This window comes from Grus americana, chromosome 3 (genome assembly GCF_028858705.1).
Source record: "Grus americana isolate bGruAme1 chromosome 3, bGruAme1.mat, whole genome shotgun sequence".
Taxonomy (NCBI): Eukaryota; Metazoa; Chordata; class Aves; order Gruiformes; family Gruidae; genus Grus; species Grus americana.
In genome coordinates, this window is record NC_072854.1 from 71565372 (window position 1) to 71588955 (window position 23584).

Sequence of the window (23584 nt, forward strand, 5' to 3'; positions counted from 1 at the left end):
AGTTTATAGCATCTCTGCCCGCAGAAGGCCAAGTTTTAGTTCAAGCCGATTTCCTCAGACCTGGCTGAGGGATGGAAACCCAAACCTTGCCACTGGGTGCTCTGAGCACACAAGTGCACATCGATTATAGGAAAGGCAAAAGGGTTCATGATACCTTATGGTGTCTGTGCTCTTCCCACAACTGGGAAGATCTTCGACCTTTCACAGTTATAAGCAGATGGACAAAAAACTCAGATAGAGCCAACAAAGGCAAACTGTATGATCTCACAAAACCAACTTAAACCCCATGCTTGAATCCATCTATTGTATACCATGCCGTTCAAACTCTAATTTACGCTTCCTGATGTATAAATGCAAAAGACCAATTTCAGACCTCATCATCTCCTGCACCCCCCTGCATGCATGCTGCCTTTTGGGTTTTTGTTTGGGCATTGCTTTGTTCTGCACAATGTGCTCGCATGACCTCATCGTGCCTTTTTGCTGAGCCAGGACCACTGCTCATTCACTTCAGCAGAATACCTCTTCCACGTTGTTTGGGACAAAGAACAACTGTTCCACAAAGGTAATTAGTATTATTGACCTTCCTAACTGCCTCATAATGTGTTCCACCTCAAAAATCAGCTAAAGGGAACCAGAGATACAAATCGCAACCTTGGTTTGCATTACTCACCCTTTGCAACATGTCAAAACCGGGAAGGAATTGCAATTGTATCCTCTCTCTGTGACCTGCATTTAAATCAAAAGCAGCACGTCCTAAGGCACATTAATGAGTAAGAGGGAGAAAACACTGTGGCGGTAAGAGTGGGTTAACACCCATCTTTCTGGCAGGAATGGCAGTATTGGTTCACAGTTTTCCTCTGGGCATTTTAATTTACCTCTTTGTGCTGACAGTTAATTCCACAGCCCCTCCACACTGGAAAACCCTGGAGCTTGTCACCCTGTCACAAAAACACTGCACAGGCGGAGAGAACTGCTGCCAGCTGGATGCTCCAGAGCCTACCACATAGAGCCCCCTGCTCCAGGCAATAGGGCCCATTTCATGCTCCCTGAATACAAAACATTTCGGGAATCATCTGGGTGGCCTTGACCAGCAGTGCTGGTGCACACCCTCTGTGCGCTAGTTTCTCTCCAAAAAAGATAAAAGATGTCATGCCCTCAAGTTTAAATGGAAATAGTAAATCAACAAGTAATTCCTGCTACGTAAACAGAAAGCATCCCTACAGCACTCCAAACTGCTCTTCTCTGTGGAGCACCAACAGCTGTTTGTGGGTTTCAAGGTACAGGTGTGGGCTCCTGGTTCCTCTGCTCAGACTCTGGAGGTCTTCTACTGCCTGATCCCTGGAGACAACCAGACAAGTGACTGTCACTGGTTCAGCCAATCTATTCTCCCAAGTTGTTCTGGCTTAGAAGGGACCATAACAATCCAGTGACACATCACTGCACCTCAGAGAAGGGCAAACTTTGATCCTTGCAAGAGACAGATCATACACTCCTAGCAAGCTGGAGTCAACCACAGAACGGCAGGCAGAAGTGACGGGCTGCGCACACTGCCTGTTCCCCAACGTACACAGCTGTGAACTGAAAGAAATTCCAAACAGCCAGGGAAAACTCCACTTCTGTTCTGTATGGTATTACCAGGCTTGGTAACTGCTGCGATAGGCTGCACCACATTAATGAACTGAAAACATACACATAGTTCTGGTCATTTAGTAAACCGGTATTTTTATACATGCTTGCTTTCTTTTTGGACATGTGAAGTCATGTGAAGATTAAAAAAAATCCCAAATGACAAAACACAAAAGCAAACAGACACCTAGATACAGCTTCCTCTCAATTTGTTTTATTTGGCAAAGTAGCAATTCAGACAGTTCACACAGCATTTATTCAAGCTCTTCAAATCTCCTGCATTTCAACTTGTCCTCTTCTCCAAGAAGTTTTTACTTCAGAACCATTGCTCCATCATGGAGGGGTTTTCATTTTCCAATTCCTAAATGCTACTCCTGGATACTCCTTTCTGTCTGAGCAACCCCTTTCTTGTCTATTAGCAACCCCTTCAGCAGCACGGGTGCACTAATCCCAATAGCCTTGGTCCCTGAAGTCTGACACCTCCTGAAATGGTTCTCCCCAAAAGAAGTTGTTGCTGGGTCTCAGCTTTATCACCTCTTCCAAGTTAGGCTAGCTTATTACACCATGTCCAGACACAAGAATTTGGATACAGTTGAGCTCATATCTTTCATTTAACTGATTAAATTAGTAAGAAGATGTAAATAAAGCTGAACTCAAATTGAATGATACAGTGACCAAAAGGTTGAACATTAGCATGCATCATTTAAGATATTTCACTTCAACACCAAGAACTAGATTCACAGTTGATTGTGGGTTAGTACAAATTTGTCAGACGCAAGTGGGTTTTTCTGAATTGTATTTTCTAGAATACACGCTATATTAATTCCTTTGTAAGTTTAATCTTTGTGTATGTGCTCACAGGCTGCAGTTGGATCAGGAGGTGGTACATTAACTTCCAAACATCTACATAAATTGATAGATATCTTTTACACAGGAATAGGATGGGGCTGACCTTCAGAAGGAAGGTTATTTAAAATGTTGCTCTTTTATATTCAGAGACCTTTGAATTTTAACCTTTATGCTTTCAGGGATTAATCCTATCACAAAATTATCGCTGTCCCACCACAAAAACTCAAATGTATTTCTGCAGTGATCACTATGGGTAAAATGTTTTATACAAGTTATTTTATTCTATAATCCTTTCTTACCACAAAAAGAAAATAGTGATAACATGCTGTTTAATATAATTCCCGGCTGCTCAACTCTGAGCAAGAGGACTCAAGACACACTTCCCCCCTTTCCCAAAGCAGCTCACCTTACTGTACTGCTTTGCAACTTGCTGTTGACATTTTACAGTACCAATACAGAAAACTTGGGGCAGAAAAAAGGTTTACAGCCTTCTGACTACTCATCTATGTGAAACAATTGCATCTCTATCTGTACTTAGGAGTCCAAGATTCCTTTTGCGTGTATCATGTTTTCCTGGTATAGCAATTAAAAAAAAGTAAACCAGATTTTTTCCTGGGTGCCCACAGTTAGAAAAATGAGAATGTTAATACAGCAAATTGCTTTGCCAAAAGCAACTTTCTTTCAGAACCAAACTGGATTTTTTTTAATAAAGAATCTAGCAATCCATATCTCAGTGGTCTACTACATACCAATCCTAATCTTCCACACAAGCACACAACTCCCCTTTTGCTTTTAACTTTATTTGGCAAAGCAGCATTGCATAAACTGTTCAGTGATTGGGACACAGCTTACATTGTATTTACGGAGTTAAATCCATGTGCATCACATCAGTAGTGAGCTATAAATCAAAACAGAATTTCAAGACTCCATTAATTAATTTCAGAAGGGAAGGGAAAACCACATCTGTTACATCCAACTTGAACAGCAATGTTTGATAAGAGCAGCCACCCACCTCTGATGTCTTGAAGTTTAATATATACAAACGCCTGGTTTTAAGGTAATAAAGCAGCTGATTGTATCTACTACATGCTAGTCTATGACACCATGTCAAAAGCTTAAAAAGGAAGTTCATCTCCTTTTAGTAGCATCTAGCAGACATCGGAACACAGAAAACCTGGTATTACCTATGTAGTGTCATAAGGTGCACAGAAGCAGTTTTACCAAGGGACACAGGAGCCGAGAGAAGTGAGTGTTCAAGTACCCCCATCAAAATTAGAGTTCACAAGCTAGAGGTCTTTATCTGCAGTTTTGCAGAAATTCACTTTGAACAGATGAAAGTAAAATAAAGGCATGTTAAATAAAACAGTGCCCACATAAAACTTTCCACCATTTCTTTATCTGATTTGCCTTGAGCATCTAAAAAAATAAAACAAACACCACGCTTTTCCATGCTGATAACAACAGTATAACAAAGTCCAAAACAAGCTGCAATGCTGTTGGTTTTCAAAAAGCTTTTAGAACTGGAGATGAGCAGTCCACTGTAACACTATGTTTGGGTCAAGATGATGTAGCTTTTACAATTCATCCCTGTAGAAAGAAAACACATGCAGTTATGTTTCTCCTCCCCTTGGAAATCATATTTGAAAAGTTTTGATACTGAATCAGATTACATTTAGGTGCTCAAGCACATCAGCAAAACCTCAGAAGTCTCTTAAAGCATTTAAGAAAAGACACCTAAGCAAAGGCAACAACGATCCCATATCACCTCATACTATTATGTGATGTATCGTGAAATATGGGTCCTTCTATTTTACATTTAATGGATCATTTGCTTTTATGAATGTCCTCCGCACCACACAGCTAGTTACACAGCTACCTGTCATCCAAACTGTTGGCTGCGTGCTGGCAAGAAACTGAGCCAACTTACTAGACAGGGTATTGGCAAAAAATCTTCTCTGTAGCTGCCAAAAAGGCAAGTTTAGCTTTAGCTGCAGCCTCTCAAGAAAGCTAGGAACACAATCTTACATCAAATGTCATGCAGTTTGTACCACCTATTTTATTGATTTCGCAGAGGAGCTCAATTAGCTCCTGAAGGAGCTATGCTAAATCAGGACTAGGTTATGGAAGGGGTGGGGGCAGAGCAGGGTGTGCGTGTGTGTTGAAAGGAGATTCGGGTAGGAGAAAGGATGCATCAAGAAATCTCTCTAAATCACTACGAGGAATCTAGAAAATGCAGGCTTTTGTTCCTGCAGGACATTTAAAACACATTGAAACAGGAAACCCATAGAACCCATATTCCAACAGTGACATTATCATATATTAGTGATTTGTTTAAATATTTCTAAAGCATTAACTTTAATGCAAAATGTCCATCAAATCTGAAAGCTGTGCACTGCACCGTTACGAATGTTGGAAAATTCAAACAGAAGTGTTTGCTTCCCCCCTGCCCAGGCACAAACGATCTATAAACTCACACTGAGTTTGCTGCAATTTTTCTTTTAATAGGTGCATCACCCTCATTAGCCAAAGCAAACACTGTCTGAATTAAGAAAAACATCACTAATGTGATTGCTGGCTCAATACACAATAGTATTTCCAGCTATCATGCAAACTAACCCACAAAAATATAGTGCTACATGCACACAAGCAAAAGCTTTCAAGTTACAAAGGCATTATCCTTCAGGAATCACGCAGCATGGAATGAGCATGCAAAACATTTTAAAAGCAACTGAAAAGGCTTTTGCAACTAGTGCTTAAATGACTCATGTTCTATCTAATGCAGCTGGGATACAAACCTTGTGATTTGTTAGTGATAAATATTTGCATTCTTTGCACTTTGCACTGCCTTCTAATAGTGAGGTACTAATCATACAACTTCAGAGTGCTGCAGTAATTACAGAAAGCAAAAAAAGCAGAAGGGAGAAGAACACATCTTGGCAGGGCTAAAAAAAATCTGTTTATAGCCACAGGTTTGGAAGTTCTCCATATTTGCCTATTTCACAGAATGGGTATTTGCTTACTTTAAACAGATAAAAATAAATTAACATCTGATACTCAGCTTAAAATGCAGTGCTGGTGAATTTAGGACAAGTACTTCATTCATCCTTAACGCTTCCAGGAGCTGCATCATCAGTTAATATTTACAACTTCAAAAAGCAGATGTAAGTAATAGCTACTGCTATTGCTGGTTTAGTCTCATATGCCTAATTGCTGATGTGACTTTCATCCTGATTCCTACCATATACTCTCATAGCATTGTAAAAGCCTGACCTTTTACTGTGACAAATAATTCTTAGTCCTTTAAACCCAAGCAAGACCCTCAAGAAATTGTAAGCTTAAGAAAAACTCTGTATTTACTCTGAAACTATTAAACACGATACTTTTACCCAGCCACAGATGTTAGCAAGGTTTTTGCATAACGTTGCTAACGTATTTCATGTATTGAAGTGTGGGGGTTTTGTTTTTTTTTTTTTCTTTTACAAAATAGTATTTGTACTTAGAATTCAAATAAGCGATACTAATAGGTCATTTTAATTGTTGGTATTTTGCATTGCTTTAAGCTAATTCTGACCAAATAATAATGTTCCTGTAAGTTACGTATATCCTAGGTGTCACTTTCAAAATAAAGATTTTAATATTCTGTTTATTAGAACATTTACTGTATTAAGGGGATCAGCCTCCCTCAAGAGATTTTTCACTCGCTCTTCACTACTTATTAATCTAACAACAGCATGCCAGCCCAAAACAATCCATGATATGTGTGTGTTAAAATCACTCAGCATTTATTTTCTACTGTTATGAGAAGCTGGGCTTATACGTGCACTACTGTACTATATATATTAGAAAGTTACAGAAAAGTCCTAGATCATCAGGTAGGTAACACTTCTCAGCTTTCCAACTAACATGAACAGCTCGCAGACTTAAATACACATTCCAAAACAGCATCCATTGATCTGAACTTCAGTTGGATGGAACAGAAGCTGCCAAGCCATGAAATCTACCAGGTTTGAACTACTGATGAAAACCAGAATACTTGCCTATCCTCCCAGCAGTAAAAGATCTATCCTGCTACAAAGCTCAAAAGGAGACTCAAAAGATGACTGCTATTTCCTTGGTAAAAATATCCTGTTGTCCTCTAGAGCCATAGGAAAGATCTACTAAGTAATTTGTGGTTTTGTCTCTTTTTCTGGCCATGACTATTTGCTGTCATTCTTACACAACTCATGTAATTTCCCTCCACCTTCATATATACACTCCTTCCAATCTACTTACTAGCCCCTGCTTAGTAAGCAATATATATATTTAGGTTTTAAGTCATCACAATAGTCCTTCTCAGGCCCTTGGAATCACTCATGTAATATTGTCAATTGAGGCATCAAAGCAACTTTAGAAGCCCAAGTTAAAGCAAATTTCAGAAGTCATTAGCTCAAAATTACTATTCTAAAAATAAATTTAAGAAAGTTTGAAAAACTTTGGCCTACTAGTAGGGAAAACATATACAGGAATATTCCACATTTCCCATTGGCAGTATCTGACAACAAACTAAGAAACATTCTCAGAAAAATCTAATACGTAACATTTCAGGTAAGTGTCAGAGCTCATTATGGAGGGGAAAAAAAAAAAAATCACAAATCTTATTAACAATAAGAAATAACAGAAGTTTGGGACACAGGTAAGTCATGAAGTTTTGTGATCTGTCTCCACCTCTTTGGTGGAAGGCATTCAAATTAAATCTTTGAACAAGCATCTATAAATTTATCTGAAATCTGTAACTCACTCTTTTTGATCCACTTCAATTTTCTTGTCATTAGGCAGCATTTGACTTTCCCTTTTTGATACATCATTCATCTATGAAAAATATGCTGTCATTACTGACATTGTATTTCTCATTCATATTAGGCTACACTCTGACTTGCAGTATCTAGTCAGTGTTTCAGCAGCCAATTATTTCTTCCTCTGTAATTTTAAACGTAACTAGATGCAATATTTGTGCTTGTAGCATTTTAATCTGGAAAGGCACTGCTATAAAGTATTATTATTGTTGTAAAGTATTTATTATTTGCTATGATCAATCATCAAATTGAGCGAGTAGGTTGAAGTGACAAAGAAAAGGAATTTTCTCTGCAACCTATCAGTTACATCACATGTATTTTTGCATAATATACGCATTTTAAATTTAACCTAAAATATTTCCTGCAGAGCTTCTTTTTACCGAGGTAAAATAAAAAACTTTAACCATAATCATTAATCGGCATAGCCATAGGAATTCTGGGCAAACAATTCCTGCTAATTTCAATTGAAATTAGACAACTAGCTCGCCAGGGGCATTTGAAACACTGAATAAGAGTTTCTAAGTAGCAACATGTTAAAATATTTCTTAATAAATACATTTTTCCAAAAGGGTGCTTAATCATGTTGTATGTACTGATAAGTAGGATACAGTAACAGACCCAGTCTAGTCACTGCATTTTTTTGCTCAGAAAGGGTATACTGTCATTATAATTCTGTATTTTATTAGCAAATATGAATTTAGCATGACATTTATAAATAATTTCTACTAAGGTAATATTTAAAGTAATTTGTTAACTTTTTAAAACAGCTGCCTATTTGGAAATAAAATCCATGATTGCAACAGAGACTCATTGCTAAGCATTCCTTCATTGTTATTCTCTTTAAATTGTCTCTCTGTATCAGTAGAAAGTGAACTCTCACAGAGAAGTAAAGCCAGAGAGATCTTATTTTATGCAAGAACTGCCAATAAGGTAGCCAATACGCTGTGTTCTCCACTATGTGGCACAAGAGGTCTTCTCTCCTCCCTACTTAACAGTAAGGAAAAAAACAATTAACAATTGGGAAGTTTTATGTGAAAGGATAAACATCCTTACCAGCATCAAAAGAGGTGTGACCAGCAGGTCGAGGGAGGTGATACTCCCCCTCTATTCTGCTCTCAGGAGACCCCCACCCTGGAGTACTGCGTCCAGCTCTGGGGTCTCCAAAATAAGGACATGGAGCTGTTGGAACAAGTCCAGAGGAGGGCCACAAATATGATCAGAGGGCTGGCTATGAAGACAGGCTGAGAGAGTTGGGCTTGTTCAGCCTGGAGAAGAGAAGGCTCCAGGGATACTTTATTGTGGTCTTCCAGTACCTAAAGGGGCCTACAAGAGAGCTGGAGAAGGACTGGTTAGAAGGGCATGGAATGATAGGACAAGGAGAAATGGCTTTAAGCTGAAGGAGAGGAGATTTAGATCAGATGTTAGGAAGAAATTCTTTACTGTTGGAGTGGTGAGGCACTGGAACAGGTTGCCCAGAGAGGTTGTGGAGGCCCCATCCCTGGAAGTGTTCAAGGCCAGGTTGGATGGGGCTTTGGGCGACCTGGTCTAGTGGAGGCTGTCCCTGCCCATGGCAGGCGGGTTGGAACTAGATGGTCTTTAAGGTCCCTTCCAACCCAAACCATTCTATGATTCTGTGTTAACCACATAAGTGGACACCTACTGCAGGATCTCCGGTACACTAACAGATTTCATTTTGTACCAGAGATAGGGTTCCTGTGTATATTCTACTTCCAAACGTGTCATGGAGTCACATTTGAAAAGATTCCCACTAACGTTTGGAGCTTAAAAATACTACTGCAGCTGAACCCAAACTAGAAAATTATGGACTAAATTTAAAGAAATCAAACAATATCCACAAAATAGCAGTGTTTAGCATCACAACACCAATTTATCAAAATCCAAGGAGTCTTTTCCTTCTAGCTAGTCCAGATTTTCTTGTGCTAGAAGTTCCAGTTTTACATAATGAACAAATGATGCAAAGCATTTGAAGGTAGGTTTGACCTCAAACACCACTTAGAGATCAAGTCACTGTTGGGCTGCTTTGTAAAAAGCACCTTGCAGCCCTAGTAAGGAACTTTACTAACTTCTCCAACATGTGAATGGCTGAGCAAAAATTCACGTGGCTCCTTTCTTGCAAACTGGAAGGTCTGCTAGCCTAGGAAAATGCTGCTGGCCTACCAATTGTATTTTGTGAAGGGACACCAATTCTTAATGTGATAAAACAGTTACCTGCATTAAGAATGAAATTGCGTAACAATGTAAACTAAGAGAATGACAAGCTAAACACACAGAATTCTTGAACTACTCTAAAAAAAGATGATTGTTCAATGAATTTTAGATTTACAGCAACTAGAGTGTCTCAAACACTAAAGCTCCTCTTTCATAGGAGCCTCAAACTGATCTCTGCTCACAGGTCTTCAACAATTTGGAAGAGATAAATTGAAATCTAGGAAGTGCAAAAAAAATACTTCTTTCATCTTTGATGCTAGCATGGATAACAAACACTGATTTATAATTAGGAGTTTCCTTACCAGCAGCTGGCTGACCATGCACCTTGGACTCACCAATAAGAAAAAACAACAACAGAGATAGATGTGACCTTGTGTAAGGTCAGCAGTGCACTGGCAGTTATCCTTGAGAAGGGAATGGTAATTCTCTTCAGATCACAAAAAGGACAATTAAAGAAAAAACAAACATTACAAGAAGTGGACTTCTGAGATTTCCTTTAACAGAGATTTCCAAGTCTGAACCAAATTTAAATGTACATAGCAATAAAAAGCCTCTATGCCACTGTAGTGATCAAGGCAACCTTTCAGGCTAAGCACTTAGCTTTTCTGATAATACCAATGTATATTCTTAACACTGAAATTAAAAATAAATATATAAAATCAAGATGTATTTCTGAAAAAGAACAGAAATTGGTAAGAAAATCTGGGGAAAAGAACCCCACAATACTCATAACCAAAGAAAGCCCAAAGACAATCTATTACTTCTTCCTGGGCTAGCAGAGAAAACAGAGTACAATACTGCACAGAAGAGATGCAAGGACCTTAGAATTCTAGTCCTTAATATACACCACCTTCACCATCAGCAAAGGATAACCACTGTCATTCCAGAAACCCTTCAATAAACACTATTTGTAAGAACACACATTGCTGCTATGAAAAACCACAATTGCTATTGTAATCAGATCAGGTGGAAATGCAGAAAAATCTAGAAAACCTCTTGTAAAAAGGAAGGCTTAAGAAGAATGCTTCTCTTTTCTGGAGTAAGCAGAACATGGACTCCGAACTTGAATAAAAGTCCACCACATTTCCCAGAGGAGAAAACCAACAACAAAGCAAGACATCCAAAGCCTTACAAAAGGCAGGAAACCCCTGAGTACCATGCTGGGGGAATACTGGCAATATTCAAGGACAAAGTATAAATTTGCATAACAAATACAAAACATCTGAATAGTGAGCATGCTTCACAAGCTTTGAACTAAGCAGCAACTCATTAAAGTTGTTCTAAGAGTAATTTGTACATGGTGGGTATACAATAATCCAAGAAACACTGAAATGAGGTTTCAGTAAGCGGCAGTAATGCAGACTGCTTTATTTGTACTTTTTATGGACATTTTGATAGCTTAAACTGTAAGTATTCCTGTATCCAAATCACAAGCTATACTCCAGAATATCAAGGGAAAAACAAACAAACAAAAAAATCTAAATTTAGGAGTTATAAAGCTCAAAAGTTGTTTTCAGAACTCAATACACATCTATGCACTTCATTAACGCAGATAACACATTCACAAGAGTTTTCTGCCAGGAAGCGAAACAGGACTGCTGCTTTGTTCATTCCCATACTAACGCCTAGCATGGTTTAAGCTGACAGCTGTGTTATGTCTATGCTACTGGCCATTCAATTCAGCAAATTGGAAGGTTTACTACCTCTGGAAAGGCCTTTAGAATTTGCTGTGTTGGCAAACACAAACATGTCCCCATCAGAGACAGATAACAGACTCTTAATAACATGTCTGAGAAAATTTCTGAACACTACTCAGCTACATTTATACTTTAGGGAAGAAGGAATTACCTTCTCCACTTCCTGCTACTTGGAGGCTGAGGGAAAAGTGCTCACAACATTATCTATAGTTCCTACAAAGGATTTTACAAAGATTTTTCTTCATTGGTGACATTTCAGAAAAATAAAAAATGAACACCCAATTACCACTAACTTACAGAACAAAATAATATTTATTCTTAAATAGTATTTTACACTTTACCCTAATTACTGGGCAAGCTGGTCATAAGTAGTTCATTAGAAGGGAAGTTTAAATTTAGAAAATACTGTGTTCAAAACAACAAATAAGAAACTTCAACACACCAAAGACTAAAGAAAACATGTCCTAAAGAGACAAAGTGCAACCCATGCAATATTTTTCTTCTGCTTTTAAATTAACTCAAACTTAGCATAACCTCCTTTTGGTGATGTAGTAATGCAGATTGAGTCACTTTTCACAGTATGGAGGAGCAGAAAGCAATGACAGCAGCAAAGGCAGGCCTTGCAGTCTATCTGCTTAAAATTCACACCCTTTCACCTTGCGTGTGTGTGGAAGAAGTAAGTGGAACAGAAAATCACTTCCACCTGGACCACTGCTTCTCTTTATCTGTTAAAGGCACATATATCACTCCCATCAGAGGCTTCATTTTGACACTGCCATCTTCTAGTTTGTCATATTGTTCGAGCATCTGGTTTCCCCCTGCGGGACCAACTGGTAATATCAATCTTCCGCCAGGTTTTAACTGATCTATAAGCTAGAACACAACACAAAAATTAGAATGTAACCAGCTGCTTCAGAGAAGCTGGATCCAAAGTTTGTTACCTTAGATTAATAGCTTTACCAGAATTTATCTATCTACTATTATGCAGTAGCTAACTACTTCAATTAGGAAAAATAAAAAATGCACTGAAAACGAGAGTATCACAGCAACATGGTACAACAACTGGTATTACAGAAACATTCACAATAATTTCATACAATTCCAAAAGAAGGTAAAATAGTAACTGGATTAACTGGGTTGGTGGCAGTTTTAGTTTCTACACAAGAGGGGGAAAAAATACATAAATCACAAATTATTCTACAGTAGATACAATCTTTTACAGTTTTAACTGTTTGGTACTTATTATGCATCAGTACAGGCCCACTGTCTAACATTTTAGGGGTAATTGATCTCCCCTTAAACCCTCAAAATAAGATTTTTGTGACTTTTTTTTTTTAATTTATCTTCCTAGAATAATTTTATGTTGTCTATAATACACTCACTAACCAACAGGTCCTCTTTCATTCTGTGAATTGAACAGCATTTTATGAAACTAGTCTAAAATATACGAAAATGAGTAAGATAAGAGACAAATAACAGAGCATGGGAGAGAAATGGTTGGAATTTTTTTTTTGCTTTCATAATTAAAGAAGGAGGCTAATCACAGTAGTCTCAAGGAAAATTCCGTACTTCCCAGACACCATGAAAAAATATCTTAATCCTTGTCACTAACAAAAATTGTAATTAAGAACTGTTTCATTCACTAATTCGTTTTACCATTGTAACTGTCATCTGTCAACACTTTGCTGGGAACAATCCCCCCCAAAAAACAAACAAAACAACTGCCAATGCCTGGAAATGTCTAATCTGTCTATAGCACATCAAACCTCCAGTCCTTCACTATCCCTCATTAAAATTCAGATTTAAAAAAACTTAACTGATATCTAGCACATCGAAATCATGCTATATATTCACATCCACCAGGTGAAAGGAAGAGGAAAGAGGAAAAAAAAATCCTATCTCCAAGAATGGACTTCATGTATGCACACTCTGAAGTCCCTAGTTACTCTTCAGCTTCTCTGGTAAGAACTGCCCTGTATCCACTCTGAAAGCTACAAACACATGGCATTGTCTGTATTTCCAGCTGAGTACGTTACTTTTCCAATAGGCTCAACACCTTGGAATCTGAGAAACACATTTTGTAATTCAATGTTTTATAAAACCAAATTAATTTATTAAATAAAATGCTCCAGTTTGTTGTTGTAATAGAGGGTTGTACGCAAGTTGTTTTAAAATATATTTAGAAGAGAGTTATTAGAACATACAGCTTTTGCAAACCCAACAGGAAGCCCAATTATAACAGAAAAAAACCCCACATCATACAATGACACCACCCTGCCCACTGATACTCCCAGCAGTGCAAGTCTACCAAGTATTTTACATATACATGTATGTAAAATCTTCTTTACAGCTAAGAAATTACTGAATCACACACATAAAATATAATGGCTTACTGCTTGGGGCACAACTGGTGCTGCAGCTCCTACGTGAATCGCATCATAGGGAGCTTCTTCTGCATATCCCATTCTTCCATCTCCCACTGCAAGAAAACACTTTTTTTTTAGCATTTCCAAAAGGAGTGGAGAAAACAGCTGATAGGTAGATAAAAGGCTATGCTCAGATTTCAACTAAAATTCTGCTGAGCAGTAATAATGTGATGAAGTCAGTTTAAAAATATTAACACAGTTGTAAAATAGATGCAACAAAACACCCTCATACATACTTACACACACTTATAAAAGATGTGACATATTACTGAAGCGCCTGAAATACACTTTGTTTTGCCTTGCCTTCACACATACCATCCCTAAATACAATGCAAATCATGTCTCAAGCATTAAATCTCATAAGCACGTATCAGAAGACTCCAAAGGTGAGGAAAACACAAAGCAAGTATTCACATGGACTATATGCCTATCACAGCACTACCGGTTGGAATGAAAGTCCACATGTACATTCATACATTAATGCAGTACCACACTAATCCCCACGCATCCCCCTTTGCCAGCAGATGGGTCTCACTATCCTTCCTGCAGACAACTGTTGGACTAACACAGATAGCCAGGTCAGACCTGTCGCTAAAGATCCTGGTAGCTGCTTGGAGGATGTTAGGAGTATTTAAGTTATTCAGAGGGCTACCAATGCAGCTTCAGCTTTGGTGGAGAACTCAGGGAGAAGCACCCTCTAACCAGTGTCTCATACCATCCCAGTTATTCAGGATGAAAGGGGAACAGATTGGGTCTTTTTTAAGTCACTGAAATGTAGCAAACTAAACTAGACCCTGAGTTAAGTTTTGAAAGAAGATGATGTGAATGTGGTATCCACAGTATTTACAGGAAACCAACAGGAAATTCAGAGCAAGTTAGGCAAGCTCTCTCTGGAGTTATTTAGGAACAAAAGTAGTAAATGAGGCTAAACCATCCATAAATTCACACTCAGTGAGTGCAGAAGTCCCAGTAATCAGGCAAGAAGGAAAAACAAGGAGGCTTAATGAACATAGTTCTCTGCTCAGCACAAATAGTTGTTTGGGGTTTCCCGTCTTCAGACTGAGCTTTGACTTCTGTGCAATCACTATTATCACAGGTTAATTAAAAGGCTGAACGAGTCAAAAGAAGTTCTAAGCCCCTGCCAGAGGCTGAAAGTTTGTGAACTTTTTGCCTTCAAACAACTCACAAGGCAAGAAAAATACATGGTGGCCACAGCAGATTTAATTTTGACAATGATAGGGAGGGCCACCTGGACAATAACAACACCCTTAAGAATCCAAGAGCGTACAGGAAGATCTGGACCGTTCCTTGAAACAATTAAAATTGGGGAGTTTGTCATCTTTGATATTAGGTTCTGAAACAAGACCCTGCAAGGACCCTCTACACCCAAACCTTAAGGACCATAAGAAGAGAGCATATTTCCCTAGTAACTGAGAAGCCCCATAAAGCCCAGTGACTTCTTTTCTCATGTCATCAATTCTGACCAGCACAAGCTCCAACCAAGGGCCACAGGCAGGAGATGCCAAGCAAGAATTTCCAATGCTTCAAGAGAAGTCATGCCTGTCAATCACCAATTCCACTAAGTCAGCTTTTATTACTGTTGCCAGTAACGAAGATGAAAGTTCCAGTATTTTTAGGGCTTAATCTCTCTGACTCTGCCAAAGTGCGTTCTACTGGAACAACCACTTCAATGCAGTCAAGTATATAGTTTATATTTGCTTAGTAGCACTGTACACCTCCTCTGAAGGGGAAGCAGTGATGTGTTACTGTATCAAGCTGCTGTTCCATCAGAGAAGGCAATGGAGAAAGACTTCTTTAGCTTAAACACAGATACTGCTTTGAATGATGTTGGTTACACAGGGAGACAAACCCTCATTCGCTAAGGTACAGCAGTAGGCATTAGAAGCAGTGATCTCCAGTACTGCTGGCAAAAGAAGAGATTGCTAAGTTGAAGAAACAGCTGTAAAAGAAATTGCTAAGTTGCTTTCTGAAGAACACATGTATTCTTAAATGCTCCTTCTGCGCTGCACAGAGAAGTCTGAATGTGACTTCTGCATATCTTATTACCTCACTGACAGTGGTAAAAAGGACCCAAAACATCTAAACCCTCTGCTCTTAGAATCTGTAGTCCAAACCAAAGCTACTGCCTTCAGAATCAGCATACACACACACACAAAGAAAAAAGCTCATTTATGTGCATCGAGCACAGCATGGCTCTTCCCTTTTAACATCCACATAAATTCTCCTGGCTACAGCAGTCAGGTATATATCCATCCATAATGGGAACACACTTATAGATAACCAGAGGATTTAAAAAAAACCAAAAAAACACTAACACCCCCCCCAGTTAGGTCAGCATTCATAAATTCTATATGATACAAATTATTACATTATTAAATGTCCAAGGGGAAACAGCAGCCCAAATTTTGACCTTGTGCTTACATCCTGAATAACATCTTCCATCCTACTGAGATCTCCAGTTACGTGCAGCCTGTTAATGAAGTAATCATGAGGGTGGGTGGCAATGAGGGGGCAAGTAGTGTCAGGACTTTCTGACATGAAGGGGTTTTGCAGCTTGTTTTTGAAGCTAGACCTGATCTGCTGATCATGGTACTCAAGCCTTCAGTGTCTCTATGCAGACCTGTTTCACACAGAGCTGTAGCATGAGCACCGAAACAGAAGAAAACTACTTCACAGTGGTTAGAATACCCTCATCCCCCCGGCTATGTCTGCATCAGCAAATAGTGCAGTACAATAGAAGCAGATCTGTACAGCAAACCAGTTTTTGCTGAGAACCTGACATCCCTGCAACATATGCATTTCAGAATGATTGCTCTGGTCTAGTTCTAGTCTTATTGACTTAATATCCATTAACATATCAAACATATTTGGTTACTTCTTGGAGCGCATAATCCAATCTAGTCTCGTTCAAAAGGAATCAAAGTTTGTGCTCTCCAGGAATACTCTCATGTGAGTCAAAGTGTAGTAAGTTGAGAGATTTACCTCAAAGGCAACCTCCTGATTTTAAGGAAAAAAAACCCAAAACAAAACCACAAACCCCCCACAAACCACAAAACCAAGCCACACCAAAAAACACCCCTGAAAACAAACAAACAAAAAAACCCCACAAAAAACCCAAACCCCACAAGCTAATATAGACATTCCGTAAGTATACCTATTCCTGAGTTCTCAGTGCAGTTCTATTACTGAGACACCCCAAAATACTGTTGATGCTTCTGAAATGCAGTTATGGCATATCTGAGCTGTGATAAAGCAATGGAGAATGTTTGAAGCATACTTGTCAAAAGCCAGCAACTGACTTACCTAGGCTTAATGCATACAGTTCCCATCAACAATCAACTCCGGGTATTCAGAGCGTTTTTTTATTCATGTGGTTGGGAGGACAGGGTGTGTTTGGGGTTTTTTGTTTGCTTTAAAAAACAGCTTTGTCTGGATTCCAGCTCCACATTAAAGAACTCCCAGGAATCCAGTACAGTTGAAACACCCTTCTCCACCTAATTCACAGAAGTGCTACTCGTCTGTCTATTTTTTTAAATGTACCTCACAACAGAACTACTCAGAAGTCTCTTAAGCAATCTGCTACACAGTCAAACATAATACAGATGATGATGTTTACCCAGAATTCTAGGCTCCCAAGAACATCAGAGTTTGTTTCAGGTATAAACAGAACCATAAGTCCAAATTGCTCTTGTACAGCAACAACAGAAATTATCCCCCCATTCTCCCTCTCCAGCCCCAACAGTCTCAGTGTAACTTCTTTTCCAGGAAAGTTTAAGGCATAAGTGTCCTCTGTGAGGGACACTGCATTTTACACACATGTACAAGTACTTGTGCTGATTGGCTTATCTAAAAAAAAAAAAAAAAAAAAGATTTAGAAAAGTCCCTCATTTAAAAAAAAAAAAGAGACCAAGAATCAAAATAGTAATGAAGAGCCAAATATCTCATAATAATAATAATTTTTCCAAGTGCTCTGGTAAGAAGCCTCAAAATAATTCAGACCTTCAACTTCTTTTTAAACTTAAACAAACATGAAGGGAATGCTTTCTTCCTGCCACCTTTTCATCTTCTAAAAAAAAAAAAAAGTATCTTTTTCTTTTTAGTCAAATAAGTACTATTTAAAACAATTCACTGTCCTTGTATTTTAGCATTATTTCCTCTCAGTAACTCTGACTGAATTAGTTTGGTGTCAATTAATCACTTCCCTAACATACAAATATTGTTAATTTTAAAAACAAGTGAAATAAACTTCAGTGATGCATACTACCAATCCAGTACTTTTTCCACTTGACACTGTGTGCAGCTTTCTCAATTACTATATCAGATGTATGAAGGCTTTGTTAAAACACTCAAATTTAGATGACAGTACATTTATTGAAGAAAAGTTGTGCATTCAAACCCAATTTTAAATAGCAAGTTCAACATGACAGACTTTCAGCATATAAAGTATTTTCACCAGAAAACACTGCCATCTTAAGCTTCTCTAATAGAATGATTACATATTCTTTAAGATTACCAGAAGTCATATTCTCAAAATTGTATGAAGACGATATTTTTCAAAGGCCAAGACGACCTGGATTTTTAATTTTCATTTGGATCTTCTTTCTTTGGTTTAACTTCTTAAATTAGAATTTTTAATCACATCCAATTCCAGTTAGTTTCAACCAGCTGCTAGAAAGAATATCAGTTTAATTAGTAAGTATATCAGTCTGATGCTCACCAATCAGTTTCACTCTTCCTGAAGACAGCAATGTGGGATCATCTTTTTTGACATTATTTATTGAGTCATCTACTAGTTCTTTGATATGATCAATTCCTACAACTTGTCCTTTGGGACCAACCTGGAACAAAAATATACAGTTGAATAATTTCTGCTCGTTGTGATTTAGTTATAGAATGAGTTTTTCTATCTCTGAGCCCATTTCTCTAAAATAAAAACAAAACCAGTAATGTGGTAGCATGTTTTCCCAATGCTATTAAAACTACTGCTTAGAATGACACGTCCTGACTGCTAGAGGCAACTGGTAATTAAAGTTTGTCATTAGAGTCTTAAAATGCTTGTTACAGTCATCTTTTTGATATGTGATTCAATTGAGTTATACTATTAGTATAGATGAGAGATTTCTTCTCTGCATTCTTAAAAGTTAAATTTGATTATGAGTGTTTGCATTACCCGCAATAGAAAGTAACAACTTCAAGGACAAAGACTAGGACTAATCTCCTTCCATGTTGAATGAACTACTTAAAGATTAAGTTTATTCTAGAGAAGACCTTACTTCAAGGAAAATATTGTCATGCATTTTGTTCTAAGTCATCTCAAGAGTCCTATTCTTTCAGAAGCAAATGCAACAATTAACAGTCAGGGACAAACTACTTTTCACCTATCCTTGCATTCATTAATCTACTTTCAGATTTACAGCGCTCTTCCACAGGAAGAGTGGAACTTTTGAGAGCTCATAACTCACAAAAGGTCACAAAAGATCTGTGTATTCTGTGGGGAAAAAGAGGCCTACTAACAAATACTTCTCCATTACAGGTATTTCTTCTGGAATTGTGTCTTTATTCCAGAAATATTATTCCAATTTTGGAGAGAGGAGAAAAAGAATCCAAATCTTAAAATCTGACCATTTTTACCAGGATCCAGCTCGAAGAACACAATGGCACAGTATGTCCTAGCAGCCCATGTTGTCATACAACTTTGGTTTTGGACACATTTGAATGAATAAGTTATGTTTCTATATCTTACATTTTAATGTTGCTAAGATGTGAAAATTAATAACTTGTTATTGCTATCATGGGTTGGGTTTTTTTTCTGTTTTGTTATGGACAACTCCTATGTTAAAAACATCCAAAGAGCAGTGTTATCTCCTCTTTTGCAAGTGGAAGACCACCAGCCTAGCCTTTCAAATACAGCAAGACACATGACAAGTTTTCCCTACGAGAACTGCAGGTTACTATTTGGAGGAATGCCTGGCAGTTGGTTGTAGCAGAAGCTGGCAAAAGATCCAGTGTAGTCCAACAAAGGGTAATGTCACAGAAATTAACATTTAGCAAAATGGTCATAGCATGAAACAGCCTGACAGAAAGTAAGAGAACCTCCTGCTGCATGTCACAGTCCGTTATGCTATTTCTGAGTCCTCATCAATTACCTCCGTCTATTACCCTGGAATTTTGAAGTGCGTGCGATTGAGACAATAGGAAAATGGCACAAGTTTGGGAATTTCCATGGTCTGTTTGGAATAAAAATATACCCCACTCTTTTTATAATTCCAGTGCTTACAGAATGAAAACTAAAATTAATTTTATTTGCCAGCAACTTTTAAAAGTGAATAAACTTACTTAAGTTTGTACACTGTGTAGATAAATATCATAGCAGTTTAACATGAAAATCTAAACAAAAATCTTAAAGATACTTTACTAGTTTACTAATAAACATAAAGCTTTCCTAGAAGTACCACAAATTAGATTATCATCATAGGAGTAAAGCTGTCATGACATCAATGTGCACTCAGGTACTTTGCCGCAAACGTGAGCTGTTCATTCTAGGTCTCAAGTAGACTGAGAAGCAACATCCCTAATTGAATTTTGATAGCAAAGCACTTTACCATCATTCCCTATAATACACTTCTTTCAAGCTTTTGTTACTGTTAGAAAGAACTTTACAGAGAAAGAAGTCAGAGCAGTACCTATTGTCTTATCTATATTCATTCAAATGGATGAAGCAAGATCTGTGTTGCACAGTAATAATGCTATCAAACAGAACAAAAGCATTTATCTAATGTTTCACAAACCAATGTCTGTAAGGCATTCCACACCATACCACCAAGGAGGATTCAGAAGAGGAACATGACATTCATATGGCAATAAAAAGATTGTGTCATTAACTTCAGCAAAAGTGGAAAGATTTCCTTTCTGTGGTAATTCTGATTTCTCTGCAGACGTTTTCAGCTATTCTTATATAGCTATTTTAAAAGAAAAAAGTGCACAACCACATCTTATCACGTCTTATCTAAAATGGCTATTCCTCTATGCATTCATAACTTTTTAATTGAGAAATACACATAACTTTGACAAAAGTTTTAACACTTGTAGGATTGGAGTTCCCATGCATGCTACTAACACTTGATTATTGACTACAAAGTTAGACCAAAAATAATAGGTAGAAAGTTGAATAAGTGACATTTAAGATTTCCTCTGAACTGCAGTTTGGTTAATTAATTTCAACTTTTTTTTTTTTTTTGTTAACAGCAGCTAACACTTAAACCTAAATACTTTTGCTAGTGTATTGGCCTAGACCTAAACTTTCTTATCTAATTCTTAACACAGGAAACCAGAAGTGTTTGCAGACTTATCAAATTGGTGCTTGAAAATAGAAAACTAAGTAGCAAAAAATCCCATATGAGAATTTATCTTATGCATCACCATATTCCAAATTAATTTCTCAGAAATATATATTAAAAAAAATCTAGTTGGCAGCTTAATGAAGATATTTGATAGTTAGAAAGCAATAATAAAGTCCTGGAATGGAGAAAGAAGAACCGATTATATTCCACTACATAAATTAGTCTAACAGTGCTGTAGTTACAGCCATCATAAAACAAATTTTTTCATCTTTTTTCCCTGATGTAATATATGGTGGAACAACAGAGAATTCCTTACATACAGGCTGAACAACCCAGAGATTAAGTTACTTGAAAAGGATGTAAAAAGAATATAAATTAATATCTAACTTAGAAAATATTAAATGGATACTTACACCGATGCTCATGCAATATAGTAACAAGAAAAAAAAGAAATTAAATTCAAAGACAATTTATACATATACAATATATTTTCCTATGGAAATAGGATTCTTTTAGGTCTCACTAAGCTGTCATCATAGTGGGAAGACATGACAATTGATCATGAGAACATTCATAGCCACACAAGAATAATGTAAAAATTGGGCTGGACAAGACAAATATCTCCTTCCTTTAAGCTATAAAGCAAGCACTAAAATGTCATCAAGGAAAAAAAACTTCCCCTCTAGGCAGTTTCTTCACCATCACACGATTTACTGGACCTTTTAACTCAAACATCTAGTATCAGTTAGGGTAAGAAATGGGTACTAATCACAGCCAGGAGAGTAAATTATTATCTGTATAAACTACATCGGTCCACTGTACAAAGGACACTTTTTTTTTCCCCCCCTTTAGTTCAGTTATGCTGCAGTTCAAGCAGTTCTGATGGTCAAGTGATAAACTAAATATCTCACCATTCGTGAAAAGCATGCTGTAAGGATTCCACTCCCAGATCCTACATCAAGTGCTTTGGCTCCTTCATGTAACTGATCAGACAGAAGTTCAAGAGCATATGCATGCTAAGAGAAGACAACAGAGACAGAAAATTCCAAAATATTTTAAGTGTCTATTTTACCCAATATATGTTCTTCAGTGATTTTGAACAATGCACTGAGGATTTGTTTAAGAAATTTCAGAATTATTTTCTATTACAAAAAAGGGGGGGGGCATTAAGTACATGATATAATCATTGTTGTTTCATTGATTTCAACAAACTATGTGTGTGTGTATATATATAATTTTTTTTAGTATATATAGAAATAAACTCATCTGACTATTCCAGCTTCTAGCACACACTCAATTTAGATATAGTTATTGGGAGAGACACCACAAATCAATTTAACTCTCTTCAGGTCTGGTGGTTCTTACTGTTCCAGCAGTATATAGCCCATAAACAACTTAGCTGATCATTATGCCACATACATTGAAGTATGCTGGGACAGAGGCTAGTTAGGAAGAAGGTAGTTTTGGAGCATCAAGGAAAATGGCTATTAAAATTACCTCATGTTACCTGCACACTTGCTGAATCAAAGGGTAGGAAAAAGAGGTTGTCTTTAACAAAGGCAGATAGACAGGCTCATACATGAAATGTAGTAGTCTACAGACACTTCATGAGCAGTTTTGCTTTGCTACAGGGTGGACCAGTACATAAACTAAACTTAGGTCACACACTGAAAAAAACCAATTCGTTCTTTAACATTTCAGACATAGCTGTTACCACATTCTTACAGCTTAATCCATCACACCCAGAAAACAGAAATAATTAGAACATGTATTGTTAACATTTGCTCAGAGGATACATTTTCTTTTTGCTCTAACATTTCATATACTACTAGTGCTAAGCATAGGATAATTCAAGGATAATGACTTAGATGAGTTAAAATTTTGAAAACATAATTAATACTTATTTTCTCTTAGCCACAGTACTATTTTGCCTGTCTTTCCTTTAATAAAATCGTTAATATTTCTACATGAAATTCCTGATTTTTTTTATATTGATAACTAGGTAAAATCTAACCCAACTAGGTAGTTTTTAGTCAAGAGGAACAGACTTACTAGGTTTTGACACTTTCCAAACATTGCAAGAACATACACTTCTATTTACTCTTCATCTCAAATAAAGAAACACAGAAAAATTATGTCTGTGCTAGATTTATGTCATGAATGCCCTTGTCTCAAACCACTTGGCAAAAAACCCTGCATGTCAGTACAATTTTTTTTCCTGTCCAAAGAATTAAAGGCATTATAGCAATACCATACCATAGAAATCACTGTTATCCACTCCTAAATTCTTGTATTTTTATAAATTACAGAGTCAGAGTAATTTAGGTTGGAAAGCATCTCTGGAAATCCTGTGGTCCAATCCTCTTTCAACACATGGGCAATTTAAATTAGGCTGTTTAGAGCCCTGTCCAGTCAGCTGCTTTATATATCAAAGAACAGTATTTCTACAATCTGCAAAACCTTAACTATCCTCAATGTGATTTTTTTCTTTTTCAACCTAGAAACTAATCAGAGTTTCACATGTTGCATTTTTTTGTCCACTACCCCTCATCTTATCAGTGTGC

General features: G+C 37.3%; 1 protein-coding gene across 2 annotated transcripts in view; it reads right to left on the minus strand.

Annotated features, from left to right (window-relative positions):
* Window positions 1-1818: 1818 nt before the first annotated feature.
* Window positions 1819-23584, minus strand: part of PCMT1 (protein-L-isoaspartate (D-aspartate) O-methyltransferase) — a 35665-nt gene continuing 13899 nt past the window's right edge. The window contains exons 4-8 of one of the 2 annotated variants that reach the window (XM_054819729.1): window positions 21932-22036; window positions 18398-18518; window positions 13627-13712; window positions 11937-12106; window positions 1819-4062 (exon numbers count right to left, since the gene is read on the minus strand). In XM_054819729.1, the coding sequence (XP_054675704.1) occupies window positions 4050-4062; window positions 11937-12106; window positions 13627-13712; window positions 18398-18518; window positions 21932-22036 (495 nt within the window). In that variant the 3' untranslated portion in view covers window positions 1819-4049. Of the gene's footprint in view, window positions 4063-11889; window positions 12107-13626; window positions 13713-18397; window positions 18519-21931; window positions 22037-23584 lie in introns of both variants that reach the window. The other variant, XM_054819731.1, reaches the window with a different exon arrangement.